The sequence below is a fragment of the Protopterus annectens genome, chromosome 3.part0 (genome assembly GCF_019279795.1).
Source record: "Protopterus annectens isolate FY-2018-M chromosome 3.part0, PAN1.0, whole genome shotgun sequence".
Lineage (NCBI taxonomy): Eukaryota > Metazoa > Chordata > Ceratodontiformes > Protopteridae > Protopterus > Protopterus annectens.
In genome coordinates, this window is record NC_056731.1 from 880,612,660 (window position 1) to 880,640,571 (window position 27,912).

At 34.7% G+C, this 27,912-nt stretch overlaps 1 protein-coding gene across 2 annotated transcripts in view; it reads left to right on the forward strand.

Moving 5' to 3' along the window:
• The window catches only part of OTULINL (OTU deubiquitinase with linear linkage specificity like), a 999,021-nt gene that overhangs the window by 722,524 nt on the left and 248,585 nt on the right, over window positions 1-27,912 (forward strand). Inside the window, exon 6 of one of the 2 annotated variants that reach the window (XM_044065208.1) lies at window positions 21,236-21,364. The exons of the other annotated variant lie outside the window; for it this stretch is intronic. Within the exon in view, the coding sequence (XP_043921143.1) occupies window positions 21,236-21,364 (129 nt within the window). The remainder of the gene's footprint in view (window positions 1-21,235; window positions 21,365-27,912) is intronic. 2 annotated transcript variants of the gene reach the window in all.

The window sequence follows — 27,912 nt, forward strand, 5'->3', positions numbered from 1 at the left end:
CATCCTTTTCCACAGAGGAGGAGGAGCGGCTGCAGACCCTGGGAGCTATCACCCCATTAGCCTGACGAGTCTGATATGCAAAGCTATGGAACGTATCATTGTAGACCTGATAAACAAGGCTATAGGGAATCTCCAAGCTCTGGATCTCACACAGTTTGGTTTTGTGAAGGGTAGATCATGTCTGCTCAACTTGGTCAACTTCTATGAGTCGGTCACCAGAGCTGTGGATGAAGGCAAGGTGGTTCATACAGCCTACATTGATCTGGCCAAGGCCTTTGATACTCATAGCAAGAGGCTCTCTGGTTCGATCTTTGGCTGGGGTGTCTTCTGTGCGGAGTCTGCATATCCTCCCTGTGGTCGTGTGGGTTTCCTCCTGGTGCTCCTGTTTCCTCCCACATCCCCAAAGACATGCTGCAAGTGGATTGGATATGCTAAAATTGGCCCTAGGTGTGAACGCGTTTGTGTGTGTGCCTTCTGTAGAAGGTTGAGCGGCGGGCTGGCAACTCGACACTGTAAAAACTTCACTGCCAATCATGAGGGGACAAGGTGATCCTCTGTGGTGACCCCTAACTGGGAAAAGCCAAGAGAGAGAAGAGAGTAAAGTATAAATGGAGGTTGTTTGTTCAATGCAAACCAAGAAACTGGTTCTTTATCTGGAGATTCATTGTGGATCAGAGCAGGAGTTCAGCTGTGGCCCGGTGGGGGTTTATTCTCAATGTCAGCTGAAGTAAACTCAGTTAAAGATTTTTCTGTGTTTTCTGAATGGGGGCCTAGCAAGGCCTGTAGCTGTGATTTATCATTTTCACAGGCAGATGGACAGAGGGGCTGTTAGTGGACTGGTTATATGGAGAACATAAAGTGTTTTATAAAAGTACTGCTCGGATTATGTAGATAAGCACACTAAGCTGTATGAGCTAATATTTTCTTATGCTCTGATATAAGAAATCCGTATGTTTTTATAAACTTGAGCCTTCGCTGCTTCCCAAGGCTTACAGCACCTAAGGTCACTTCAGTGTTGTCAATCAAAAGGTGCTTTATGGGCTTGTATTTTGTGATTTGGAGCATAATCATGGTGTTTCATACAAAACAAAATTAGTATTTGTTATCATTAGTTTTAAATTTAAATTTGTAAAGCATTAGATATTGATTTTTTGATTACCCTTCTCTCAGCCAGGGAGATTTCCCACCATTTCAACCAGTCTTGCATTTATTTAAGGGGTTTACAATGTTTGCCATGATCTGTGATTACATTTTTCTTATGTAGGAACTTCAGCTAGCAAATAAAGTATTCTTAAGTCTTATTTATATACACATGGGTATTTAAAACTAGATCTCAGGTTCTGTAGTTCCTTTGGCTTTATTTATTTAGTTTACTTTTCAGTTAATGGGGAATTAGTACAGCACTGCATCTTTAAAATGCATAGACTGCATCATGCTAACCACTGCTTCTACTTTATTTGGAGAAGTGGATACAGTGTTTGGTCACATGAGCAACAAGCAACAAAGGTACTTCAAGGACAATCTTAGAAAAATGTTTTTATATCTCAGGCATTCAGTCTTGACAACAATATATCCAGTTTACTCTTCAAAAAACATTACACCCCTTCTGTACCACACAGCAAGGAGATGGCGTATATATTGTAAATGTTTTCTTTAAGCTGATAAATAGACATCCTTAGTAACATCATTACTAATATGAACTTGCTTGTTATATTAAAACAAGAGCTTGTCAGTGCTGAATGTTGGTTGGCTTACTCCACAACCGAACTGCTTGTAAGTGGTTAAAGATGAGTAGTCCACAAAATGAGAACATGTGAGACAGTTGTCAAATACAAATTAACAGTAATTCTGTAGTCCATCACAATGTTCTGTTATGCAGAGTTTATTGGTAGTGGGCAATATTTTTTCTAGGGTGATCAATTGTCCACATGCTTCATCTTATTGACCACACATCTTTAATCACAATCGCTTTATTTCATATGCGAAGTAAACTAATAGTTGCCATAGAAAAGTGCCTACAAGGTTTGTCGATACAACTGCACAGTAGTTAAAGAACTCACAACAACTGAAGAATTTGCGTAATAAGATATGTTTTCATAGTAGCCGTCATATATACGGAGTTGTTAAATAAATCACAATAGTTCATTTATTTGAGATGGCCAAGTAGAATCTCCCATATGCAGGCAGCATATGGTAAACAGACATGCTTGCACTGGGGGCTGTCACATAGTTGCGGCATGTTTTTGTAACTATAAAAATCATGAGACCCAAGCAGCTTCTGTGGCACAGGAATAGACTCCTGGCCCATGCATATGTGGCACTGCTGCATGCTCTGCCCCCAGTGATGCTTCATCTCCTGTTAAATTTTAAAAGTCATTCCCCAGCCAGAGTATGATGTGCTCCTCCTCCCCAGCTCTTGCCTTCCATGGATGGAAACCTCACTTGTTCAAGTGCTGTTAAAGACATTTTGACCTGTCAGCAGGGTACAAAATCATCATGCTTCTCCAAAAGAAGTAACAGATGGGCTAGTATAGAAATAAAGACGATAGATAATTACCAGTGGAGGCTATAGAACACTGAACAAATCTCCTGTGAGTGAGCAAAAACTGAATAATTAGGCTTATACCTAATTCATCAACTACACTTTCTAGTCTCTACTTCCTGATTTGCTGTTTTAGCCAGTGGCTGTTTTGCATTTATGCTTTCCACCAGTCAGATGCATCCCATGTTACTTTAATGAAAAATTATTCTTACAGCCATAGCAAATCTTTCAGGGCAAGTATCTGGGGCTCAGCAATTAAGATCTTTGCCTCTTCAGTCCATTGCACAAGATTCATTTCTAACCTCCATCAGCTGCCCATTTGCAGTTTGCATGTTCTCCCCATGTTTGTGTATTTTCTCCAGGTTCTCTTATTTCCCTTCAACTCCCAAAAATATGCTGATTGATGTGCACTCTAAACAGTTTATATATTTATATAGTATTCACCCTAGTTCTGTGTGGAGTCTGCATGTCCTCCCTGCGGTCGAGTGACGTTAAAGACATGCAGGTAGGTGCGAGCGTGAATGAGTATGCCTTCGTTCAAGGTTGGGAGTCGAACTGGCAACTCAACAGTGTAAAAATCCACTGCCAGTCATGAGCGGACCAGAGTTCCGTTGTGGCGATCCCTAACCGGGAAAAGCCGAAAGTCTACATTCACCCTAGTTGTGGCCAACATTGTGGCTAAAAAGACTTTCAAAAATTAATTACATTTTAAAGACATGAGTTCATAGAAGTGCATATAACAAGATTAGGTTGCTGGATCACTGTCTTACATTTTTTCAGCTTTTAACAGAATGTAATGTTACATCTATCATGGGAAATTAATGGGCCAACTGTAAGGCATATGTTACTTTATTATAAAACTATAACATTCCTTTTTTAAGGCATAGTAGGTTCAGTTTGTACCCAAGACATTTCAGTAGTTAGCATTATATGAGTAGGAAATCCATGATACAAGTGTACACCATTTTTGTTCTTCTCTCATGATACTTTTAGTATTGACATTTTAGACCACATATTGCACTGTATTTACAAAAATGTATCATTCTAAACTGCCCTAAATTGCCAGTTTATACATGCTCACAGAGTAACACATATGTGTGGTGGTCAGGGGTGTGCAGTACATGAAATATCTTGTATGTTGAAGGATCAATTTTCTGTAGCACCCAAACCATACTCCCCCCACATATTCCATTTATCCATATCTGCCAACCATTATCTCCCATAATCTAATGGCCCATTCATTTCTTCAAAGGGAAAAGCTGTTCCCAGTCCATTCATTTCCTTGAGGTGAGAGCAGATCAAAGAGAGATCATCTAGGGCTTTTTTTGTGGTTGTGACCCAACACCCCCATGTAGTGTCACCACAGAGGGACTGCTTATGTTCCTGATACAGAATTATGCCCGCTCCTTGACCTGCCTCTGCAAGGACTACTGCACTGACTCAAACAGACCCATCCACATTCTAACCCCCATGGGCCACTTCTCGAGAAGCAGACCACACCACATCCTTTCCTCCCAAGTCAGCAAGCCACTAGAAGTGGCAGATCTCTCATGCACCCTCTGCTGCCTCTTCCAGCCTCTCAATACAGAAGTCAGTCTTGGGTTTTTGGCTTACAGTCAGGACTTTTATCCGTCTGTGCCACAGAGATGAGGTCAGGAGTTTTTCTGATATTTTGGGAGTGGGGTCCAGGTTTATTTTCTCTTTCATTGTATCTCAGTATGAGCCATTTCATGGCATCTCATACAGTCCTTTTGCTTAAACAACAGAAATGAACTTTGTAATTATCTGCAAACATAAAATATGTTTGCTCATCTGTTAGTCCTTCAATGAAGTTAAATTATCAGCTAGTCTGTACAGCTTTGCCTTACACTTTAAAATGCTTTTGTGCCTCATTTAATTTAATTTATGAAACCTATGCAATTATAAAAGGTTTGAAGTTTTTTTTTTTTTCTGTGAAACACTTTTCTGATGGCTTTGTGCTGCCAGGCATACAAGAATTAATGTTTTTGTGCTCAAGTTGCGGTGGTGGTGCTGTGGTAGCATTGTCGCCTCACAGTTAGATGTTGCCCGTTCGATTCTCAGTTAGAGCGTCTTCTGTGTAGCGACATGTGCGAATGGGTGTTCCTTCGTTGAAGGTTGTACGTTAGGCCTGGCAAGCCAGTATGTAAAAATCTACTGCCAATCATTAGCGGACTGGAGTTCCGCTGTGACGACCCCTAGCTAGGAAAAGCCGAAAGACACAAACATGTAACCCAGGAGGCCATTAAGGAGAGTAGCCCAATTCCCCATTTGCCCACCAGCAATATTTGATTATTAATATGCTCATCTTGATGAACTGTTTCTAACAGATATAAATAAATTCATTGTGTAATTGAAATGTTAGACTGATTGTAATTCTCTTCAAAATAATACATAAATGTTTTTAATCCGTAAATTCATCATAGGTTAGTTGTTGTGGTATTTGAACATTAACACATTGCTTTAATTTAAATTTAGTTATTATCTTGAAAATGTTCTCATATATTATCTGAACTACTACTGTTTGCTTTTTAAAGCCTAAATTTGTACACCAGAATCACACAGGGTAAATTTTTATGTAAAATAAATAGCATTAAAAAATCTTTAGCTCTGTTTTCACTTTGTATTTTACCCTTGCGACCGTCCAGTCTGCCATTTTGGTCAGCACAGGATTTGTTGTCACCTGTTGTATTATGATGTAATTTCCTCTTTTCTGGCTGTTTCAGACAATCTGGCCTTTTCACTATTCCCTTGTTTTATCCTAGCATGTTGTATAGACATTAATAAATACACAAAATCCAGAGATGTACTTTACTTTTTTTTTCTACTACACTGATACAGCAGGCGTGCCCAGCTGGAAGATGAATTAATAATCAGTTCTGCATAGGCATAGTTCTAGCATATTCTTGTTTGCCAGGAAGCTCATTGAGTACTGTTGAAAAAGTGATCTCAAGCAGAACCACCCGTAGAAGCCCAGAGAGCAATAACTATTTAAAATGTCAGCACCTGCTAGAGGGAGGTCATAACACTGAGACTGAATGACCGCAAAAATGGACTTACATATACCAAGGCTGAGATGCCCGTTTCCCAAAATATTCCCTTTTTCTCTAAGGTATGGCTTCCTGGGAATTGTTATACATAAGTTTAGGGGTCTGGGAGCTTGCCTGTCATGTCAGGGATGTAGGGGGCCTTGCACCCTGCAAAAAAAGTTTAAAGCAGAAGAGCGAAGTTTAAGATTCACTATTCTTGGTTTTCATTCTTTTTTCAGTCTGTCAGTACTCTCTCTGACTTCTGAGTGAAGATAATTCAGTAGGGAGTCCTAGACAGCTCTTATTCTTCTCTACCTGTCTGTATAGTAATTGCATTAATACTTAACTTATTCATTTAGTTATTTCAGTTTGTTAACTGTATAATTTTACTGGTCAGAATGACCCTTTTCAGCCATGCCCAAGGTTAATTGAAGTGCAGCAAGCAACATTTGTCCTTTATTAACAGTAATATTATTATCAATTGTACAGCACTGTCAATAGCACGGTGTAGAACAGCAAATAATCAACTACTTTGTTATACTATTGAGACACTTAAAAACAATATTTACTGTGTAAACTTATAATATTGATTTTTTTTATTGTAGAGTCTAGTGATTTATACTGCAACAGTGATTTAAGCAAAGCAGTTATTTGTACTGATATTTCATCAATTATCGTTGAGACAACTTTAAGTATATTCCTTTACCAGGTGCTTAATCTGTTTTGATTTAAAACCTTTTTTGTGTTTTGTCGTCTGATGTCATTTATAAGGTGGTTCCATATAGGTGGATCTCAGTGTATGTGTAGGGTATGTTAGTGAAGTGTAACTAAACATTTAAGTGGGAGACAATACTGGATGCTAATAGTTCTGAGATGAGGAGCGCTGTTGCCGTACTTTGAACTGAGAGCCAGTTGAATCTTTTCAGTAGGTCACAGTGGTGAGACTGTGTGCCTGCTAAGGATGGTAAAGCAATCAAATTTTGTTTTCCTCCACTTGAAGAAGATGGGTTTTTGGAAGGGGAATAGTATGTTATAATTATTAGTCCATACAGTAATTTGGGAGTAGTATTTTTTTTAATTATAGCTTGTCGAACATGTGAAAGAAGTTGAGATGATATAGCATAATTTTAGTTTGGTTTGTACCTTATTAGTTGTTGCTTCAGTGTGTGTTGTATAAAAGTCAGATTAGGGTCTAATATGAGCCCAAAGTATTTTTGATGGTCTACTGAGGGAAGACATTTGTCTTGCAGAAAATGATGGGGTGTGGTTTTGCGGAAGATTGAGATATGGTAGACTTGATCCCTGATTTGGAAGTGTTTATGATAGGTTGATTACCATTAGTCCAGCTCACTCATTTTATCAAGTTTTGTCGCGTTTTTTTTTTTTTGTGTGTGATATTGTTGAAAGATTTTCTGAAATGTAGCATTAGTATGTTGTCAGCATAAAGAACACATTCGATAGAGGGTAAGTCATGAATCAGATAATTTAGGAATGAGAAGAAAAGGAGATATCCTAAAACTTAACTGTAGGGAACATGGCAGGTTAGTGTTTGATTATCAAATATGTGAACACACCATAAAAATATGCCAAACAATGAAAGGTGGTAAAACCACAAACACTTAAACCAAAAAACACCCATTTAATGTATACAGACTTCATGCTGCCCAGAAAATATAAAAATGATACATGTATTCAGTAACATTCAACAGATGTACAGATTAATTGCTTTTGTCTGCCACTTCGGACATCACCAGAACTTGATACACAATAACCATCTTCTCATTTAAATATTAAAACAGTCTGATCACTTGGTTACCCAATCACCAATAAAAATAGTAACTTAATTAAGAAAATGTAAAATGCACTATGAAATATATTATAGTAAGTCTTACTGAAACACATAAACAAATAGATTAATAATTCCAAGTGTTGGATAGTAAAACACATCACTCAAACTACAGTAACAAAAAAAAAATCTCATAAACTGCAACGTCCAATCATAATTAAATCTTGTCCACACTACATTTTAGCAGGCTATGTATACTTACGTTTTAATTTAGTCCCGGAAATGCAATGGAGTTTGTTCTCATCTGCCATAATATCTCAGAACATTCCAATATGTTTTTCAATTTCCACCTCTTACCAAAAATATGTTCACCTTTTCCAAAACTGTGAATCTAGAACCCTAAAAACCTAGGCATGCCTCAGCATGTTTCAACAAAGCAGTCAAAGTATCATGTTTCCTGATACAGTAAACATATTGGTGTAGTCTTTTTCCTTAAAGTAAGCTCAGTTTTTTCGTTTTGCAGAATAAGCAGTATGTTTTGCAACAAGTTAAATATTCTACTTTAGTTGAATTACAATTAAATTTACCTTTACTCTCCAGCTGTAAATGCAATCAAATATAACTTCCATTTCCATTGTTAGCAAAAAAAAACACATTTTTTTCATCAGCATCCAAGTCCCTGTATATAGCTTTATCTCCCTTTCCAACATATACTTGCTTTTTTTCTTAAATATAATGTTAGGACTTAAAACCGTCACTTCAGATGGTAAACTAGAATTAGTAAGTGTCCCCAGAAGTTTGATATTGTTTCTATAATTATATCACAACTGACCAAGAATTTGTAACTCTAAAAAATTCACAAAGATTTATTCTTTTTCTCAGAAGAATTAAAACATGCTTCCAAAAACTGATTTGAATGTAGTATTCCTTTCCTCTGTAGTTTTCCTAGTAGCATTGTCTAAAATTTTATCTGGATAGCTTCTCACTAAAATCAGATAATATGTGTAATTTAAATGAAATATGTGTGTTCTTAGTAGATTTTCAGTATATTTGTGGAGTATAAAATGAATTTAAAACTTGTATTTGATAATGAGTATTTTTGTATTCAGCGTGCTTTTTATGTATGCTTTGTAACATTGGTTTTAGAAGGGTTAAGTTCTGTTACTTCTGATTGGTCATTAGTTATCACATGACAGGTTGTAATATTATAAAACAAGAAGCTGCATTTTCTTTTAAAATGCTATGATGAAGTTATTGGAATTATTAAGAACAAAAGTGCTTAATCTTCAAAATTAAATTTTATTGTTTTTTATCAAGTGTTGGTATGTTTCAGTGACACTTTGTGAGTTTCTTGAGACTCTTCACTAAGCACTTCTGAAGAAAAGGGTGTCATCTTGTAAAAGACAAACAATTGCTGTAAGTAGGCTTTCTATAAATGTTGGATGAAATACCTTAAAAAAAATCTTTATTCAGGGTGACATCTAAAAAATTAACACTATTAAAGTTTTCTTTGTACGAGAATATAAAAACATTATAATCAATTCTAAATAGAAACAAACTCCATAAACTGTTTCTTGTGCTCTCTCCACTTGGTGGGACAGATTTGTCTCCCAGAGACTCTCCCATCCATGGAATAGACTCCCTCTCCACATCAAGCATAGTACCTCTTTACCCCTTTTTAAGTGCAACCTAGATAACTGGATGGGAAACAGAAAATATACCCCTGGGATTCCACCCATGTCCCTGCTGGACAAGAGCATCGGGTGCTGATTTGTCTAAACATGGGCTAAACTCTTGGCTAGCCTTATAAGGGCCTCAGGGGCAATAGCCTAGTAACCTCCTATGATCTTATGATCCTATATGTCAAAATGTGCAAGTACTTGGCACATTCTGTTAGCTAGGTCATTTTTGAGCCATAGGATGGTATTTTTTTTAGAGGTGGAGTATGTCTGAATGTCACAAAGGTTCTTGTCATCAGTGTACGTGCTTGCTGCTGTCTTATTCTCATTAATGTTGCTATGAATGTAGTTTGTTACTGTGTATAACACAGTGGTTGTGTTAAAGGCATTCCAGAAGCCATTATGCTACTTATCACAGAGGATTCTATAGTCACTTGTACTTTGAAATATTTACTTGCAAACTATTTTTTCAATATTTTTAATGACGGGGCAGAGGTTAGCAATAGACCTGTACTTTTTTACACCTTAGGGGATGCTACTTTAGCTATTGGTAGAATAATGGGATACTTTAGCAAAGGTATATAATGTTAGTTGGTAAAGATAAGTTAAAGATAAAGGTTAATGGTTTACATTTTGAGGGAAAGCCAACCTTAGGAAGGCTAGACAAATGCTGCATGACACCTGCCTTTGTCTTTTGTTTGTCTTTTGAGCTTTTAGTTCTTTTTGAACTAAAAACTTTGATGGAGGGTTGCCAGAGGGTAAAGTTGCATTGACTGTGGAAAGTCAAAGCTGTAAAAAGAATCAGTAGAATAGCTAGGGTGGGGTGGAAAAGTAATAGGGGGTACAGTCAACTGATCCTGATCATTCTTTAGTGCATACTGGCCTTTAAAAGCCGGTATTGCATTTGTGTTGAATCCTGAGTGCAGTAGCACTCTCTGTGTGGCCTAAACTGTAGCAACTGTTTGTTGCATTTGTATCAAGCAGTTTGCTGCAGTTTAAAAAGAAAAAAATGTGCTTGTTTCATTTTTTTTTTCCTTAAAACCTGACAGCTGTAGCACTTTCTGTGTGGTATAAATTTGTAGCAAGCAGTTTGTTAGTTTGAAAGAAAAAAAAATATTTTTTTTCAGCTAAAATCTGATGGAGGCTCAGGGCAAGGAGCAAAAAGAGGACCAGAGAGCTACAAGATTGCAAACTTTTGTTTTATAAGAATTTTTATTAATTTAACATATTTGCAATTTATACACAGAAAAGAAGAAAATCAACATCACATAGTGTTATACAGTGTTAAGAATACATTGAATCATCAAAGTAACCAAAGTAATTATATACAATTAACACAGTAGATCTTGTTTTTTCAGTAGCAACATTTTATGGTTATCCCAACCATTGAGAGTCTTAGTATGATGTATAGAGCTTGTTCTGATCGCTTCTTTTTCAGTTTTACATACTATTGCCCTTAAATTAAAACATTCTTGGAATATAGGAACTGGATTTGATTTCCATTTTTTGTAATATTTTTGTAACTACTGCCAGGAGACTCCAGAACAGTTTTTCTTGTTTGGCTGTTACAGCTAAATGAAGTGAAAGATTCATTAGTATTATTACTCTAGTTAAAGAACTATTACTAGACCACAACCCCTTAAAAACATACTTATCTCTTCCCAGTATATATTTAATTTTTCACAGTCCATAAACGTGTCCAATATGCTTTTACATCTTTACTACATCTCCAACAGACTGAAGAAGTCATTTTACTAAACTTAGAGATTTTATAGGGAGTAACAAACATTCCATGTATATATTTCAACATAAAAAAAATTCCAGTATAAACTTAAAGAAGTTTGACTTCCTCATTTAAGTAACAAAGTTTAATTCATCTATTGAGTCACTCAATCCACTACTGTCTAAAAAGTTCCAGAATTTTGCATCAAAATTATTATTATTTATAAATAACTTGTATAACTTAGACAAGCTTCCTTTGTAAATCAGTTTACCTGTGATTATAGCATTCATATATTCATATAATGGGGAAATAGCATTCTGTTCTTTTTCACTCATATTATCTACAAATTCATTTACTTTCTTACTGTTGATTAATATTAACTGGTTAACAGATTCATCCAGCTTATAATCTTTCATTAAATATTTTGGCAACTTAGCTTTTCCATTTTCAAAGCAATCAGACCAAAAAACTAATCCATTCCTTTTAATAAATTCATTTTAACATTGTTCTGATTTTCCTTAAATCTAGAGGTATGCGCAGAGTGAAAGCACTAAAAATTCGAGTTTGATATTAATGGAGTTTTACAAACATATTTTAACTGTTTTAAGAATCGATATCATATATGCAGAGTATAAAGATTGAAATGAATTTCCTTCTAAGGAAAATTTTATTAACCAGATGAAAGTATTGCTGAATATTTCTAATTTATCATGTTTGATAAAATTATAAAAATTTTGTAAAATCTACTCCTGAATGGTTTTCCATTCACTAGTGTAAGTTGAGTCTGTCTAGAGTATAAGTAGAGTTAAAAATTGAAGCAGTGGAATAAGATTCTACATCTGGGAAGCCAATACTACCATACTTCTATAATCTTGTATAATTTCTCAACTTTTTAGGATACCATAAGTGTGAAGGTAACATTTTTTCTATTTTCTTTAAAAGTTTTTTTTTTTTCAGGTATTAAAGCTATTGAATGCAATATGTATATAATCATAGGTGATGTAATAATTCTAATAAGTACTAACCTGTCCATGAAAGTAACAAAAAAAGCATTCCATTTTAATAAGTAACACTTCAATTATTTTTTCAGAATTATTATTAATAATCTTACTCACATCTTAATAGAATTTATTCCTAAATATGTTAGTTCTTTCCCTTTCCTGTTATATTTATATTTATCGTTAAATTTACTATCTAGTAATTGATTAACACCAACTATTCAGTTTTATTATTATTAAATTTCAGCAGTGATACTTCTTTAAACTTTTCAAGTTCTTCGTGTATTTCTTCAATTGAAAAATTTAAATCTCCCATAGTTACTAAAATATCATCTGGAAGAACTGTATTTTAGATTGACAATCTTTGTTAATTGAGAATCTATATTTTTTTTACTGCTTCCTATACTATTAGCTAAGGGTTCAATAACTAATAGAGGGGGCAAAGGACACCGTTACTTTGTGCCTTTGTTTAAAGTGAATCCTTGAGAAATGTAAGATCCATGCTTTGGAGTCTCTATATGAGTTTTTAATATTCTAATAAATTGTTCTAGAAATGCAAACACTTCTAAAGTTTTAAGCAAGAGATTTCAATCTATAGAATCAAAAGCTCTCTCAATATCTAAATTAAGTAGGGCCAATTTCGTGTTCATTCCTTTTGATAAATTTAAGATAGTACCCTTTTTATGTTATCATAATTAATGTACTGTATCTCTTAATTTTGTGGCGAAGATGGAAGTAAGTATGTTGGTCTACATTTAATAATGAAGTAGGTATATATATGAGGGAACTAAGTTATTATTCTTTTCCTTGTTTAAATATAGGTAAGATCCTTATTTCTATGAGGAAGGAATTATTTTGTCACTCTGAATTATCCTGAAAATGTCACTCAGTAATTCTAAAATATTTAACAGAAGCAGACTATATAATTCCATACTTAAGCCATCTAACCCTGGAACTTTACAAAATTTCCCTTTTTTTAAAGCTTCTTTAATTTCTGTTATGGTAATAGGGTTATTCAACAGAGATATTTGTTGGTCATCAAGTTTATTATTAACATTTTTATTTAAATATTTGCCAATTTTGTAATCGTCAGGTTTATTATTTTATCTTTATTAAGATCCTCATAAACTTTTTAAAAAAATAGTAAGCATAACAGTTAACACTTTATACATTAAAAGCCATTTGATATTTTACCATTTTTAATGAATTCAGTGTTATCTGATTTCTATTTTGCTGTTGCTCAAACCTCATTTTGTGTATTTCATCTTATATTTCTAATATATTTTTATTCCAGTCGTTCATTTTATTACTAGCCCATCTTACCATTCTATCTTTAATATTCATTTTTAAAGAGTCCCATAGTGTGACTTTATTATCATTTAAAGATAAAAAAATTGATTTGTTCCTTAAGATACTCTTAAATTCTTTGAATTTCGTCATATATGCTGGGATTCTACAAATAGTCTGAAATTTCCTTTTCTGTTAATATAGTGGTACTTAGTGTATCATGATCTTTGAAGGACAAGGAATAGTTTTAAAATAATTCACTTTATTAAGTAAGTCTGTAGAGGCATAAATCCTATACATACGAGTTTGCATAAGATTAATGAGTGAAGAACAATTACTTATCAAATGCTTTTACTATTAAATCAACTAAATTATTATTGCTAATCCATCTGTTTAGTGCTTTAGCTGATGCCAGAATTTTAACTTTCTTTTGTTCACTTGTATCTTTTGCACTAGATTGTGCAGTTACTTTGTAGAAAGTTTATGATTTTTAGCCACTCTTGCATCTATTCCAGGGATCCAGTAAAATTAGTAAGTGTATAGAGTTTACCATTGTATTTAATTATTACAAATGCATTCATTCCTTTGGGATCATTAATGGATTCCATGATCTTAGGCATGACAGTGGATTTTTTACCAAAGTGTAGCAGTTCTTCTCTTTTTGTTAAAAGAAGCAGATGATAACATTTTGTAATGTTATTTAAATATTGTAGATCTCTATTTAATCAAGTAAGTCTCTTGCAAGACTATAATGTCTCCTCTGTTTAATTTTGGACTTCTCACTAATGAATTCCTTTTGTTGCCATTATTTAATACATTTACATGAATAGGTAATAGATTACAACTATTAATATTTTTCTTCTTCTTCTTTCGGCTTTTCACGGTAAGGGGTCACCACAGTGGATCACATGTCCGCTTATGATTGGCAGTAGAGTTTTATGGTGTTGGTTGCCAGCCCGGCGCCCAACCTTCCACGGAAGGCACACATACATACGCACTCACACCTAGGGCCAATTTACAGTGTCCAATTCACCTACAGCATGTCTTTGGGATGTGGCAGGAAACCCATGCGACCACAGGGAGGACATGCAGACTCCGCACAGAAGGCACCCCAGCTGAGGATCGAACTGGAGAACCTCTTGCTGTGAGGTGACAACACTAACCATTACAACTATCCATATTATGTGTTTAAAAAGAGTTTTTTAAAAGACATTACACATTTTTCCACCATATTGATTTAATTGTATGTAAGAGTCTAATGCATTCTTCCATCACTATTTTAACATTCCACATTTTTGAATTCTTCCTTTCTACATACTAAACTTTTAAAACTTGTCAAAAACAAAAGTGCGTCTACAACTGTAACTGTATATATTACTAATAAAACACAGCCTATCATGGATACCAAAGTTCCTAGTTTGTCTGTTGAATAGACAAACTACTGTACTATCTGCCTACCTACCAATACCTAAAAATTCATAAAAAATTAGCCAAAAACTACCCTGTCTTACAGATAATTAATATATTGCATATAAAGTTAAAAATAATAAGAGACTATTAATTTAGTTATATATTTTGCCATTTAAAACTATTCCCCTGTTACTACACAAGTTTAATAATTCTTTTTTGTTGATTACAAATCTTAAATAATCCAGCAAATAGTATACTATATATTATATTTATGTAATAGTAGTATAACTTTTCCATTAAATATTTCTAAATTATGTGCACAATCAACTTAATTATAACTAAATCTCTAAATAAATAAGAACAAAAAAGTGGGACGTGAAGAAATAAAGATATCTGTAAACTTACAGATGACAGATAATCTTATTCTAAACTGCTATTCAAAATGAAAATCAATATATATATATATATATATATATATATATATATATATATATATATTTATCATGCTAAAAGATATACACGTAAGCTCTGAATTCATTTTAAAAGTACAATTGTCAATATCTCAAGATGGTGCAACACTCTTAATGTGATAAATATCAAAATATTTAAAAACTCCTTTAGCTTATTAAACTAATTCATAAAAATGTGCACATTACTGAGGTCAGAAAGAATGTATTGCTGTTTCTAAGGACTCAAAACTGCAGTCTGTATTGTATTCAAAAGCTACAATGTGCTTATTTCAAATCTCATTCTCCCTTCCTGGGAACAAACATACTGAAAAATCTGCTTTACTTTCTATCAAAATGGATGTAATGATTCAGCAATGTAACACTCATATTTCAGCTCTAACTTATGAAATGAGTTATTTCAGGTGGTATTAGTGAATCTAATAACATACGGTTGCAAAAAGCTTCAGTGTTCACATGACCAAGCTTTAAATTTCAGCTTTCAGGATATTTTCAAATATTTGTATATAATTTTCTATGTAAATTATATGAGATTTTGTACATTCACATTTCAGCTATATATATGTATATGTAATACATATCTTTCTTATAAGCAGTTTGTTTAAATAATTTTTCTGTCTTATTTGCCCACTAATATTCTACCTTATTCTATACTGTCTGGTTCGATTCTCAGATACAGCGTCTTCTGCGTGGAGACATGTGTGAATGGGCGTACCTTCATTGAAGGTTGTGCATCAGGGCTGGTAACTCGGCACATAAAAATCAACTACCAATCATTAGCGGACCGGAGCTCCGCTGTGGCGACCCCTAACCGGGAAAAGCCGAAAAACACAACATTCTATATATCTTGTAATTCTAAAATATCCCACCAAAGAGCTATTTAATCATCATCTCTCTATTAGAGATTACGGTTAAGACTACAGCATAAGCTATTAATGTTCACCAAAATGTAATCAAATTACATGTCAGCAACAGCTCAATATAAAACATTGCTCTAGCTTTTTGTCTTACCAAGTCTTCACTTTTAAGAAAAGAAAAAAATGTGCTATTTCGAGTAGACTTCTCACATATAGTCTTGAAAAAAAAAAGTTCCTTTATGTTTTCACAGACATCAGTGATGAACTTTGACCTAGATTTTCTTCAGAATAGTAAGGCGAGAAGCAAGGCAAGCAAGAATCCAGCATTCTGACGCAACTGGAACATTCTTTTGTTCTCAAGCTTTTTAAAGTGTTACTTGCTTCATAAATAACATATGAAAGAGTATGTTGCATAGGAACAAAGAAAAAAATCACTGGCATATTAACACTTGTAATTAACATATTACTTTGATATGACTTTCAGTTAACACAGCAATGCACATACTAAGCAAAATTAAACAAATAAAATAAAACTTTTAACTTATATAGTCTTAAAGTTCCCAATTCTATTGCTTATAATTTAATGACATTCTCTTACAGGAAGTATTTATTTAACATTTATGAATATATTTATAAGTTTAGATAAATGAACTATATTAAGTCTTTCACTGTAAATGCAGCAAAGTGTATGTTCGTATCTTTTAACGCATAATATCCAATACAGACATTTTACATAAAGCGTAAATCTATTGTTTTAGAAAATAAAAATCCTGCCATTAGAGAATAAAAGTCACTTGTTTTTAAGCTATTTAATTTTAGAATCAGTTTTCCAGGAATTCATCTTACTCTGTCTCTTGAAGAATATATTGTTCCAATCCATTTCTTCAGTATCATTAAGGATTTTCTTAGAAGACAGAAGTGGATGCCTCCTCCAGTGTGTCAAATATTTTAGTTCCGTCAGAAACAAATAATTTGATATTTGCAGGAAACACCTAAGTGGCTTTATTATTGTTCTATTTAAGTTCCTTGATCAGTGGTAAGCAGGATTTTCTTTTACTCATTGCTTTACTGGAATAATCATTGCCAAATCTGACTACATGTTCACCTATTCTAATAGGTGGGCTGGACCATGCAGCTTTTAATATTTGATCTTTGTCTAAGCTAGACATAAGCTATAATTGAACATGGTGGTGAGTTTTCCTTCTTTGAAGGTGCACTCAGGGATCTATGTACCCTTTCAATTCCAAAAAATAAAGCTTCAAGTAGATTTAATGTTTTATGTAGGCAAGTTGTTAAGTTTATTATGTCGGCTCACTCATACTTTTCAGGTATACCATAAATTCTGATGTTATTTTGTTTCAGTCCGTTTTCTAAATCATCAACTTTATCTAAAAGAAATTCAGTCTGAGACTCGCCTTCAATTATTTTCTCTTCATGATCATTCAAAGCTTCTTCCATAATGCTGATTTGTGCATTTTGTTGTTTCATAAGAATTTCTAAATGTTCCGTCTTCTTTATGGTCTCTTCTTTGAAATTTTCTGTTTTGATATCCAGTTTGTCCATTTTAAGTAATACATTCTGCATACTAGATATTAGTGACTGGATGTCTTTTTTAACACAAGAATCCTGAGTACAATTTCTTGAGTGGCTCATGTTGAAGTCTCTTCTCTCTTAACCAAGCAGTTAAAATTCTGACAAGATAATTACAGCTTTTGAAAAAATTGAAGCTATAACTCTCTTCTCTGACAATTGTATAAAATTAGCTAGCAAGTATCTCCACTTTTTAATTTTTTTGATTATATTTTCTGTCAGAGACAGGTTTTCAGTCGCAAAGCTTTCACCAGTTGCTTATGGCAGTTAGCCATCTTGGCAGTGCCACTTGCAAACTGTTTCGCTCATCAAATGAAAAGCTGAGAAGGTGGGGCACTAGTACAGGGATCAGCCTCAAGCAGTAAAAAAATCTACATCTCCGAGAAAGTTGAGCAGTTATATATCTCACAAATGAGTGTGTGTGTGTGTGTGTGTGTGTGTGTGTGTGTGTGTGTGTGTGTGTGTGTGTGTGTGTATATATATATATATATATATATATTATACTCAGACCGAAAAACACCAGAAGTGAATTAATTATTAATAAAAATAACTTCTGCTACTAAAATTAAATAAGAAGAAAATAAAAAAATGAATCATCAAACCCTGCGCTTGTATGATTAGCTTTCGTTCCTCTATTGTATCGGAACTTCATCAGACTAAAGAACAGGTCAGTGCATTCAAAATATAACTGTACAATAATGCAACATGAATAATAAGAAGGTGTCAACCACCAATGAATGTCACTGTTTAGTAAAACAAAACTTAGTATGCAGAACTCCACTTATTAGCACAAGCTAATCATACAAGCGTAGGGTTTGTTCATTTGTTTTATTTTTATTTTTTTAGTTATTTTTATTAATATATATATATATATATATATATATATATATATATATATATATATATATAAAATATGTTAACAAGAAGTTTATAATTTTTGAAGTAAAATTCAGTTGGTACTTGCGTATTAACGCAACCAGATTTTTAACCCCGTGTAGCTCCTGATATTCTCGCAAAACAACTGTTTACTAAACTAAAAAGGGGTGTATGAAGTCCTATTCACTTTTTGTAGCACTTTGGTTATGACAGAGGAACTGGACTAACGACCAAAGTCCTCTTCCTTGGTAGCATCCTCCTTTTTATTTTCCATGAAGTTAGCACGGTAAAGAAGAAGCAGGGCAGAATAAAATTATGGTAGATTCCAAAGATGACAAGCAGGTCATTTGCAATAGCAGCATATCACCTTCTTCTTCTTCTTTTTCTGGATGTCTTGTACGAGGCACAGCTTATAAGCTACGGTTCTTACACAAAAAGAAGTAAGTATGCAGAAAACTGATAAAATCTAAAATCAGTGGCTTGACTGGAGAAACTAGCTGCAGTGTTTTGAACATCTGATAGAAAGCAAAGACAATCGAGGGGATTTTCAAGTAGAAAAAAATGGCAGTACTGCAAAATCATTTCGACATTCTTCATTCGAGTTTTTTTTTTGGATTACCCCCTCTATTGTAATTGATCCCCAAAGTGAGACTAGCATTGGGGGAATAAAAGGAAGTTAGCAGATGCAAAAGATTTTGCAGTACTGCCGTTGTTTCTACTTGAAAATCCCCTTGATTGTCTTTGCTTCCTATTGGACGTTCTGATGTATGTAAAAGGGCACAGACACTGCAGCTAGTTTCTCCAGTCAAGCCACTGCAGTCGGTGAAGAAGCAGCAGCGGAAGAAAATGGTGACTGCTTTCCCAAGCCCTTTGTTTACAACCCAGCCTTCCATTAAAACTTAAAAATGTTTGACCTTACTTGTAAAACACAAATTAGACAGACCTTACAGGGCAAACCCAAACATCCATTCTTCAATTTTACGTCAGTTATCGCAGCATGAAAATCTGGTTGCGATAATACGTAAGTACCATGCAATTTTTTGAGGAGGCTGCAGGAGTGATGTATTGGTGTTTTGACCCATTTAGTTCTTTGCTTGTCTGAAGTGCCTAGGATGAAAGCTTGGATGGTCTCTTTATTTCTAGATAAACCATAACATCACAGTTGTATTGTAAGCACAGAACTAAGTGCTGATTGAATAATTTACTGAGCTCAGGTGAGACATTCAGTTTTGAGTCTTTTAGTGTAGTAAAATAATTTACTTTCCAAGCACTTGATGGTTCTCTGGAAGTTTATCAAGGTCTTTGTAAGAGACAAAAATCACTGTTTTACTCTGAATACAGAAGTACGGCTTTTGAGAAAATTCACATGATTAGCATTCTGTCTTGTTAATAAACTTGTTAAACTAATGAACAGTATTGCTTGAGTCAGGTTGGAGGTCTGTGGCCCTCCATGTCCTCACTTCTCGTTGCTTTCACCTTCCAGTGTTCCAACAGTCAGTGGCAGATTTTCATTAAGTATTGATACATTGGTGGACAGTCGTCTAAAATTACAAGTTGGTTTAGCTTTTTTTTATTTACTCTATAACCAAGCTATGATAAAAAATAGTGCAAACAACTCTCCCTCTGATTACTGTAAACAGTGTGCAAGACTATAAAGTAGTTTCACTGCATTAGAACTTACTGATGATGCAATCACCAGAACTCACTTTTATGCGTCAATGGCTCAATGAGTTCTTCACTCACTTGTATGCGTCAATGGCTCAATGAGTTCTTCACTCACTTCTATGCGTCAATGGCTCAATGAGTTCTTCACTTACTTTTGAGGCTTTTAGTTCAGTAAACAAGGTTCTATCTTCCACACAAGGGGCTCAAGTTAAATTATGTTGTTAAAAGTTAAATTCAATAGTTAGAACTGTAGTGCATTAAGAAGAAAACAGTTGTTCTCTTGAAGAAGTTTGTCTTTTGTAAAAGCTTTAAACAATGGCCACATTGCCTATTGTGGTAAAAGATCCTATTAATTTAAAAGTTCTTTTAAATGCTGTGGTGTACTACATAGATCAGTGTTACTGGTTTAAAGCAAGACAAAAAGTTGTTCTTTAATATGTGGGCACATGTAGGTTGTGTAGTAAGTGGTTACACATGAAAAGTTAATTGCCTTTTTGAGAAAGTTTATATGCAAAAAATCAGTAGGAGTGAGTGTTTAAAACACGCATGCAAATGACACCAAAGTGAATGCCATTTTGGATGAAAAACAATCAGAAATGACAGTCATCTTTCAGTTTTAAAGTATGAAGTTTTGTGCACTGTTTTTATGTAATATAATCAGCTTTGAATCCTCTGTGCTGTTGGGAGTGGATAATTTCTGCATGCAGTGACCATTTCTAAACAATGCAAAATTCAACCAAGTGTGAATGAATGCAAACATAATTTCAAAACTTTCAAAACGTTGTCCTATTTCTGAAGGATAATTTTCTTATAACTTTGGACTAAGGCATTGTTAAATAGCTGAAAATTGGTTGAAGTATATTGTATGCAAACTGATTTTCAGTATATTCTGCTGTACAGCATTTGGTAATTAACCTAAAATATGGAGTTAGATGAATTTGTCTTTGTTGGAAATATTGTAATACCATAACATGAAAAAGTAAAGTCTGGTAGCTGGTATTGGCTGTAAAGTTCTTAAGCTGTGAAAAAAAGTGAGCCCCTTCAAGGCATCCAAAATAATGCTTTAATAGTGTCATAGGTATGGTGTGACATTATATGAATGCCCCATGCCATATGTACAGTAACATGTAATCCTAGTGATAGATACTGTGTTAAAATGAAAGTTTTGATTGAGAAGTCAGAAATTTAAATGTACCTTAATGAAATATGATTTGTAGTGAGACTGGGAAGGGTTAGCATGAAACTATGTAATTATCATAATTATGTATTCTTAAGTAATAGTTACTTGTGTTTTTGTGTGTGTTGTAGATCCCTGAAAAGCTCCTTTACTCTCAGGGTTGTAACTGGATACAACAGTACAGTTTTGGACCAGAGAAGTACACTGGCATCAATGCATTTGGAAAGCTTCGCAAGTGTCTTGAGATGCTCAAGAGTCAGGTGACACCTTTTGTCAATCATATTTTTTTATATATAAATGACCCAGTGCAAAAGTGCCTTATTTCAGCAGAATGGGAAAAAAAACTTGTGTATAGACATTACAGGACATACACAAAAAAGGCAGAGTACATAAGCAGCACAGTGCAAATCAATACAGTAACAATGATGATGGAATAAAACTCATCAAGCGTAAGAGAATAGCATAGATTAGGAATATGTGAGAAGATGGCTGAGTAGAATAGGCAAAGCAGTATGTGAGGTGATCTGGAGGGTAATGGTCTAGATGGGTAGGTGGGCAAGTAGGAGATAAGAAAGGAGCAGTGACAATGGCTCTGGGTATGAAATATGTCTTTAGAACAACCATGAGTTATTGAGAGGAGGTGGTAAGGTTGCATGACTGGGAAGAAAGAAAGAGAGTTTAACACAAAATCATGATCGGGTCACCTATCATAAATTGCTTATTTTGTGTTTGAGACATTGACGCCAGGAAATTTATCTTGAGAATAAAGCTTGAGAGGGGATTTTGTTGGCATTAATGCTGAGAACACACAATTAAAGGGTTATGATCTGAGACGTAATCATAATTCTTTGTAGTGCATGGAGCTTTATCTGCTGCATGTACTACTAGTTACAGGGGGAAAAAAAGCACTAAATGATTTGCTGGCTTTCAAAGCCATAAAGCACTTGGCGCACACTGTCAAAAAGACAGTGTAGTACAGTCTCATTTGTTTGCATACCCTTTCCATGCCTCTCAAAGAATGCCCAGATTTCTGCCTCATATGTTTGGTCTGTTCTTCACAAAATCCATGTTTTTCAGGCAAGTCATTGAGGATTTAATTCTCAAAAATAATGACATACTTTTCAGTTTCAGATTTCATATCCTTCAGAAAATGAAGGCAAACACACATCCACTTATAAACTTAGAAAGTACTTAGAATAATAGGACGTCAGGGAAACGTTGCCGGAACAGGCAGCAGGTAGAAACAAATGTGTTTTTCAGTTCTACTCATACCTCTTAATTGTCCAGATTTCCACAGAATATCCAGATTTTTGCCTCATATTTTTGGTCTGTTTCTCATAAAATTGTGTTTCCTGGCAAATCATTGGTATATCGTTTAGGACTGAACTCAGAAAATAATGACAGACATTTGAGTTTCAGATTTTATACCCTACAGAAAATTCATGCTAATGCAAAATCTGTGATTCTGTCAACTTTCTAAGATAGTAAGTGCAATATTTAAAAATTGTCCTTATTTTTCGGCCTTTGTCCCACCATTATTTATGTTTTTTTCCAGCTTTCTTGCTCTAAGCGGTTGAGAGGTATGGATGTACTTTGTCTTTGAGGGTCATTACTGACAGATTTGACTGTGTAAGGTGAGACCCAACCTTAATAAGTTAAGCAGGGAGTGCTTAACATTTGTTAAGATCAAGTCTCGAGCACTATAGTGCTGGTTTGTCTTTTTCCGGATATCAGAGCATAATCACGGCACTCCATGAACTTACAAGACAAATGTAGTGAATGGTAGCATAAAGCAGACAGGAGGAAGTTAAGTATTACAGAAAGTCGGATAGATTAATAGGACATGAACCACAGAGTAGTCAGTTACAATGGTTACTTTTGAATCATGTATCGCCCTGAGATATTTAAAAATTCATCCTGTGTCATGAGATCGTCTAAAATGAAAATTGTAGGAGAGGTAAAAAGAGGTATAACTATAATACAGAAAGGTTCTTGGATGGTCTGTTAAGTTTCCTTCTTAGTTTGCACTGATAAAATAGTAGCTAGTGCACAGTAGCAGAATTCCACTGTCTTCCGTGCCGAAGAACTCTGTACTGTTGCTCTTGATATGGATGGAACAGCCTTCAAGAAAATCATATTTCTTTTAAACTGAATTTCTAGATAATGCTGTTTTCAAATGAGGTCTGCTGATAGGTTTTGAAATTTTGCTAGTGGTATATTTTAGAACTATGTACTTTGTCATGAAAAGTATTTTACATTTTGAAGATAGCAAGTTAGCCAAGATGTGGAAGGCTGACAAAATGTTGATGCTGAAAAAATGAGGTATATGGAAATGAAGAACTAACTCCATAAGCAGGAAATAAAATGCAGATTAAAGGTGTAACTGGTTTACAGTAGTTAAGTAATCACACAGTTTGCTAAAACAGGGGTTGCTGTGTACATCATGACCAAATAGAACTGTTTGAAGGTAAGTAGATGAATGCAGAGAAAATAACTGCCATCTTGGATGTTTTGTGATGACTGCAAATTTCTCAAGCCCATTTTTTTTTGTTATAGAGAATTACCTACTGTCTGTAACTTGGTCAAAATGCCCTCTCATGGACTGATTGATGCCCTCCCATGCTATGCAGTCTGCCTTAACCATTTTATCGCATTCAGTACTGACAACTTGACATGGCTTTTCATGTGTGACTAGCAGCAAAGTTTTTCAGTAGGTGGGAGTATTTAAGGCTTCATGGCTTCTTCCACATGCCCAAACTGTTAGGCAGTTTGAGCTAAGTTTGGGAGTAAAGCCCTTTACAGCTTTACTATGAGTACGGTTATCAGGGGTCAAAGGTTAGATTATGCTATCCCTTTGCTGGGTAGGTAAGTTCCCTTTGGGGAAGACATTCAGTTTTTATATTTGTTGCTCTTTTATCACTGTCTTCATTAGGAAAGTTATTTTAAAGTTAGGAGTGTTGTGTTTTAACAGACTGTCATGAGACTGTAACATACTTTTAAATGGAGTGCCCATTTTTTCCTTCCAGTTTAAAAGTGATGTAAAGTAAGTGAAAATTTTTTTCTGTGGAGAAATTGTGTGTATTTTACTTTTGTGGGGCTGTCATAATATTTTAAAGTGCTTTTTACGGAGTTTTTTGTAAAAAAAAAAAAAACAAAGTAACATTTGTAGACTGGTAGTGTTTACTGGCATTTGCTCTTTGTCTTCCCTGGGAAAGAGACATTATTTTTCAGCTAAGAGTTTAATTCATGCTATTGATTCTTCTTGTAAAGTAATTTCTGGTAAAATAAATCTGAACAAGAAGATGCAGAGATGGACATGGGCTTTTTTCCCAGATTTCTGATTCAGACTCAGAGGAGAACTGTGTGATGTTATATGTGCAGAAACATTTGCTAGAGTATGTGCTAGTGAGAAGCTTGATTTGGTAAAGTGTGTGAAGCTTGTTGCTTGTGGTGGTGAAGAGATTCAGGTCTAGGGCTCAGTACTACTTTCATTGTTATTCTGCTGGGAGAAGCTATGACTTATTTTATGTGGTCAAAAGGCATATCCAGTCATTATTAGGGCGCAGAGACACTTTGAAAATGGGACGACTTTCGTTTAATAAGGAAGTCCATCATGTTAGTTTAAAAGACCACTGCTCTAATTTCACCCAGTATGTTTTCTCTATGTATGCTGATCTTTTCGAAGACAAACTAACCAAGCTTCCAGTTGTGTACTCCATGAAGTTAGACCCAGATGTCAGCCCAGTTGCCAGACCAGCCCGAACAGTTCCAGTAGCTATGCAGCACAGAGCAAAACCGAGTTAGACAAAATGATGCAGCAAGGTGTTTTGTCCAGTTGATGAATGGACTGAATGGGTATCTTCCATGGTGGTAGCTCACAAGAAAAGCTCACATGATATCAGAATATGTACTGATCCAAGAGATTTAAACAAAGCACAAAAAAGACCTCGTCATCCAATGCGTACAGCTTTGATGCCAAATGCCACGTTTTTTTCTGTCTTAGATGCTAAGAGTTCATTTTGGCAAATTTGGCTTGACAAGAAATCCTCGCTACTTACTACGTTCAGTACTCCTTTTGGCAGTTACATATTTTTGAGAGTGCCATTTGGGATAAATTCTGCCAGTGATGTCTTTCAGAAAGCAATGGAGCAAATTTTTTTCTGGGTACCCCTGTGATATTATAGTAGATGAAATTTTAGTAGGAGGTAATGGAGAATCTGAGCATCAGAGAAACCTCAAGAAAGTTCTGGAAAGAGATTGTCAAGTGCATTTTAAACTGAATCCTCAGAAGAGCAAGTTCAGATTACGAGAAGTTACTTATGTTGGTCACTTATTTACCAGTTCAGGCTTACAACAAAACCCTTCCAAGCAAACAGCTGTTCTTGAGATGCCAGCTCCAGAGATTGTTCAAGAGATTCAAGAGATTGTTCAAGCCCTACAGTGCTTTCTTGGCATGGTTAACTACCTAGGCATGTTCATTCTAGACTTAAGCCATCTAGCAGCACTGCTTAGAGAGCTGACACGTAAAGATGTATCCTGGTCATGGTTGGAACAGCACCAAAGAGCATTTGACATCCTGAAAAAACAGTAAATTGCCAGTCCGCCAACTCTCAGATACTCTGTTCACAAACCAGTTACCCTTTCCTGTGATGCTTCTAAATTTGGTCTTGGTGCAGCCATTCTTCAAGAGGGTCAACCTGTTGTCTATTCGTCCAGATTTCTAACCCAAACTGAGATCACTCGCATACCTCCTTATGACATTCCAAAACTTTTTTGTGTCAGGCTTCTTGAACTGAGTGACTTGTCAGCTAATATTATGCAGTGTTAGAAAGGGCAAGGAGTTCTTAACAAAATGATTCTAAAATTGTTAGTCTAGGATGCCCTGCAGTAGAGAATTTAATCTTTGTTTGCAAGTTATTACTCGTATTTTTTATGTTCATATTTTCAAAAAATGAGAGACCTACATGTTATTGCGGTGCATGGTGTGAAACACCAATGTAAGAGACAGGACAAATCACTGTCAATGCTGTTTTATATCACACTATTTTAGAAATATTGCTAGTTTGCTAATAATTATGAAAGTAATATTTCCATATGTATGTAATATTTTTAAAAACAACTGACTTACAAACTGTTGCATGACATGAGGAGAGTTTAAATGCCGTTAAGGAATTTGTCTTTGATATTTGCACTTTAAGTTGCACATCTATAGAAATATCCAGTTTAATTTCTTTTGTTAATTATACAATTGAGCATATGTTTTTATATTACAGTAAATATCTTAAGAAATATACACTTATAGAGGAATTTCTTGTTGTCATGTGAAAGCTTATGTCTGGTTAACAAAAATGTTCTAATAATATATGTCTAGATTGTACAGATTTCAAGATCTGTAAATTTGTGAAAGTTTACAAAAATATAACTTTGGGTTTGTGTGCATTATGATATATTACAGTTTTTATGGAAAAGACTATGAATGCACCGACTATTATCACTGTAAAGAATATTTCTTATTGATAACATTGCTATTTGCACAATTTTAATAACTTTTATTGTTCATAAAATATGTACATTTGTTTGGCTTATGCTTTTTATGTTTATTTTTCAGAGAATGCAAAATGTCTGTAGGCTGCTAGACGTGTGATATTTCACACCACATAGGTGTTAATGAGTTAATTATGTGCATGAGTGACTAGAACATAACAAGATGTACAGAAGACATGCAGAGTGGTCAAAAAGCTACATGGACACAGACAATGGGTAGATACATTGCAAGCTATATGAAGGTTATGGCAATTGTTAATATAAATCAGGCATAAGCTGTGGTCTTGATCCTTAACTTTTTGTCTAACCATCTATTGATTACAAGAATAAACAGCATTTATATAATGTTTAGAGCATCATTATCTTGTTTGTAAATTGGTTATCTGTTCAGGTGTAGTTTCAGATCTTTATTTATTTTATTTTATTTTACATTTGTTGACCAGGCTGGTCCAACTGGATTCATGTCCATTTTCAGCAGAGGCCCGGGGAGAAAAGCTCCAGGTGTGGTACATTTGAGCATTATTCATTAAAAGCATTTAAAAGCAAAGGCAGATCTTGCCTTTCTTGAAGTCAGGAGAGTACAGCTGTTACTGATAATATGTTATAATTTGAAACAAGCAGAATTTAGTGACTGGTGTCAGGGAAATGGTGCTAATTAGATGTACCCATGCTGGATGGAGCAGACCAAATATGTTGACTGGAATAAATTAAAAGTAGACTTGTTGAACAAAGGTTGAAGTACACGTGAAGTCTCTGTGGGAGAAAGGGAAACAGACACTACAAGTAAAAAAAAAAAGAGGAACTAAAGATTAGGCAGGAGAGGTTTAAAAAAAAGAGGAACTAAAGATTAGGCAGGAGAGGTTTTTATATGGGTCCCAGGGAAAAGGACAAGACATTTTCTCTTAAAAGAGCACTAGACAAGATAATGAATAGGACGTGTGGATTTTTAAAAGATGGTATCATGGACTTGTATTTTCAGAGCTCCATGGGTTTCAAAAGGCAGGTAGCAAGCACTGAGATTAAGACAAGTTGCTTATTATATATTTGCAACTGTATATTCACCCCTTACTGGTATGGAATCTGGAGACCTAAAAATATGCAAGAATTGCTTTGGATTTATTTTACCAACCTATTTCTTTCAGAGTGCAAAGTCAAAGAAGCCAGACCTGCAGTGACCTATTGTTTTGCACAAATAAACCCCCCAAAACAGATGGCACAACAGGATGATCTGATGTTGTCAATTTTCATTTTATCCTTGACATAT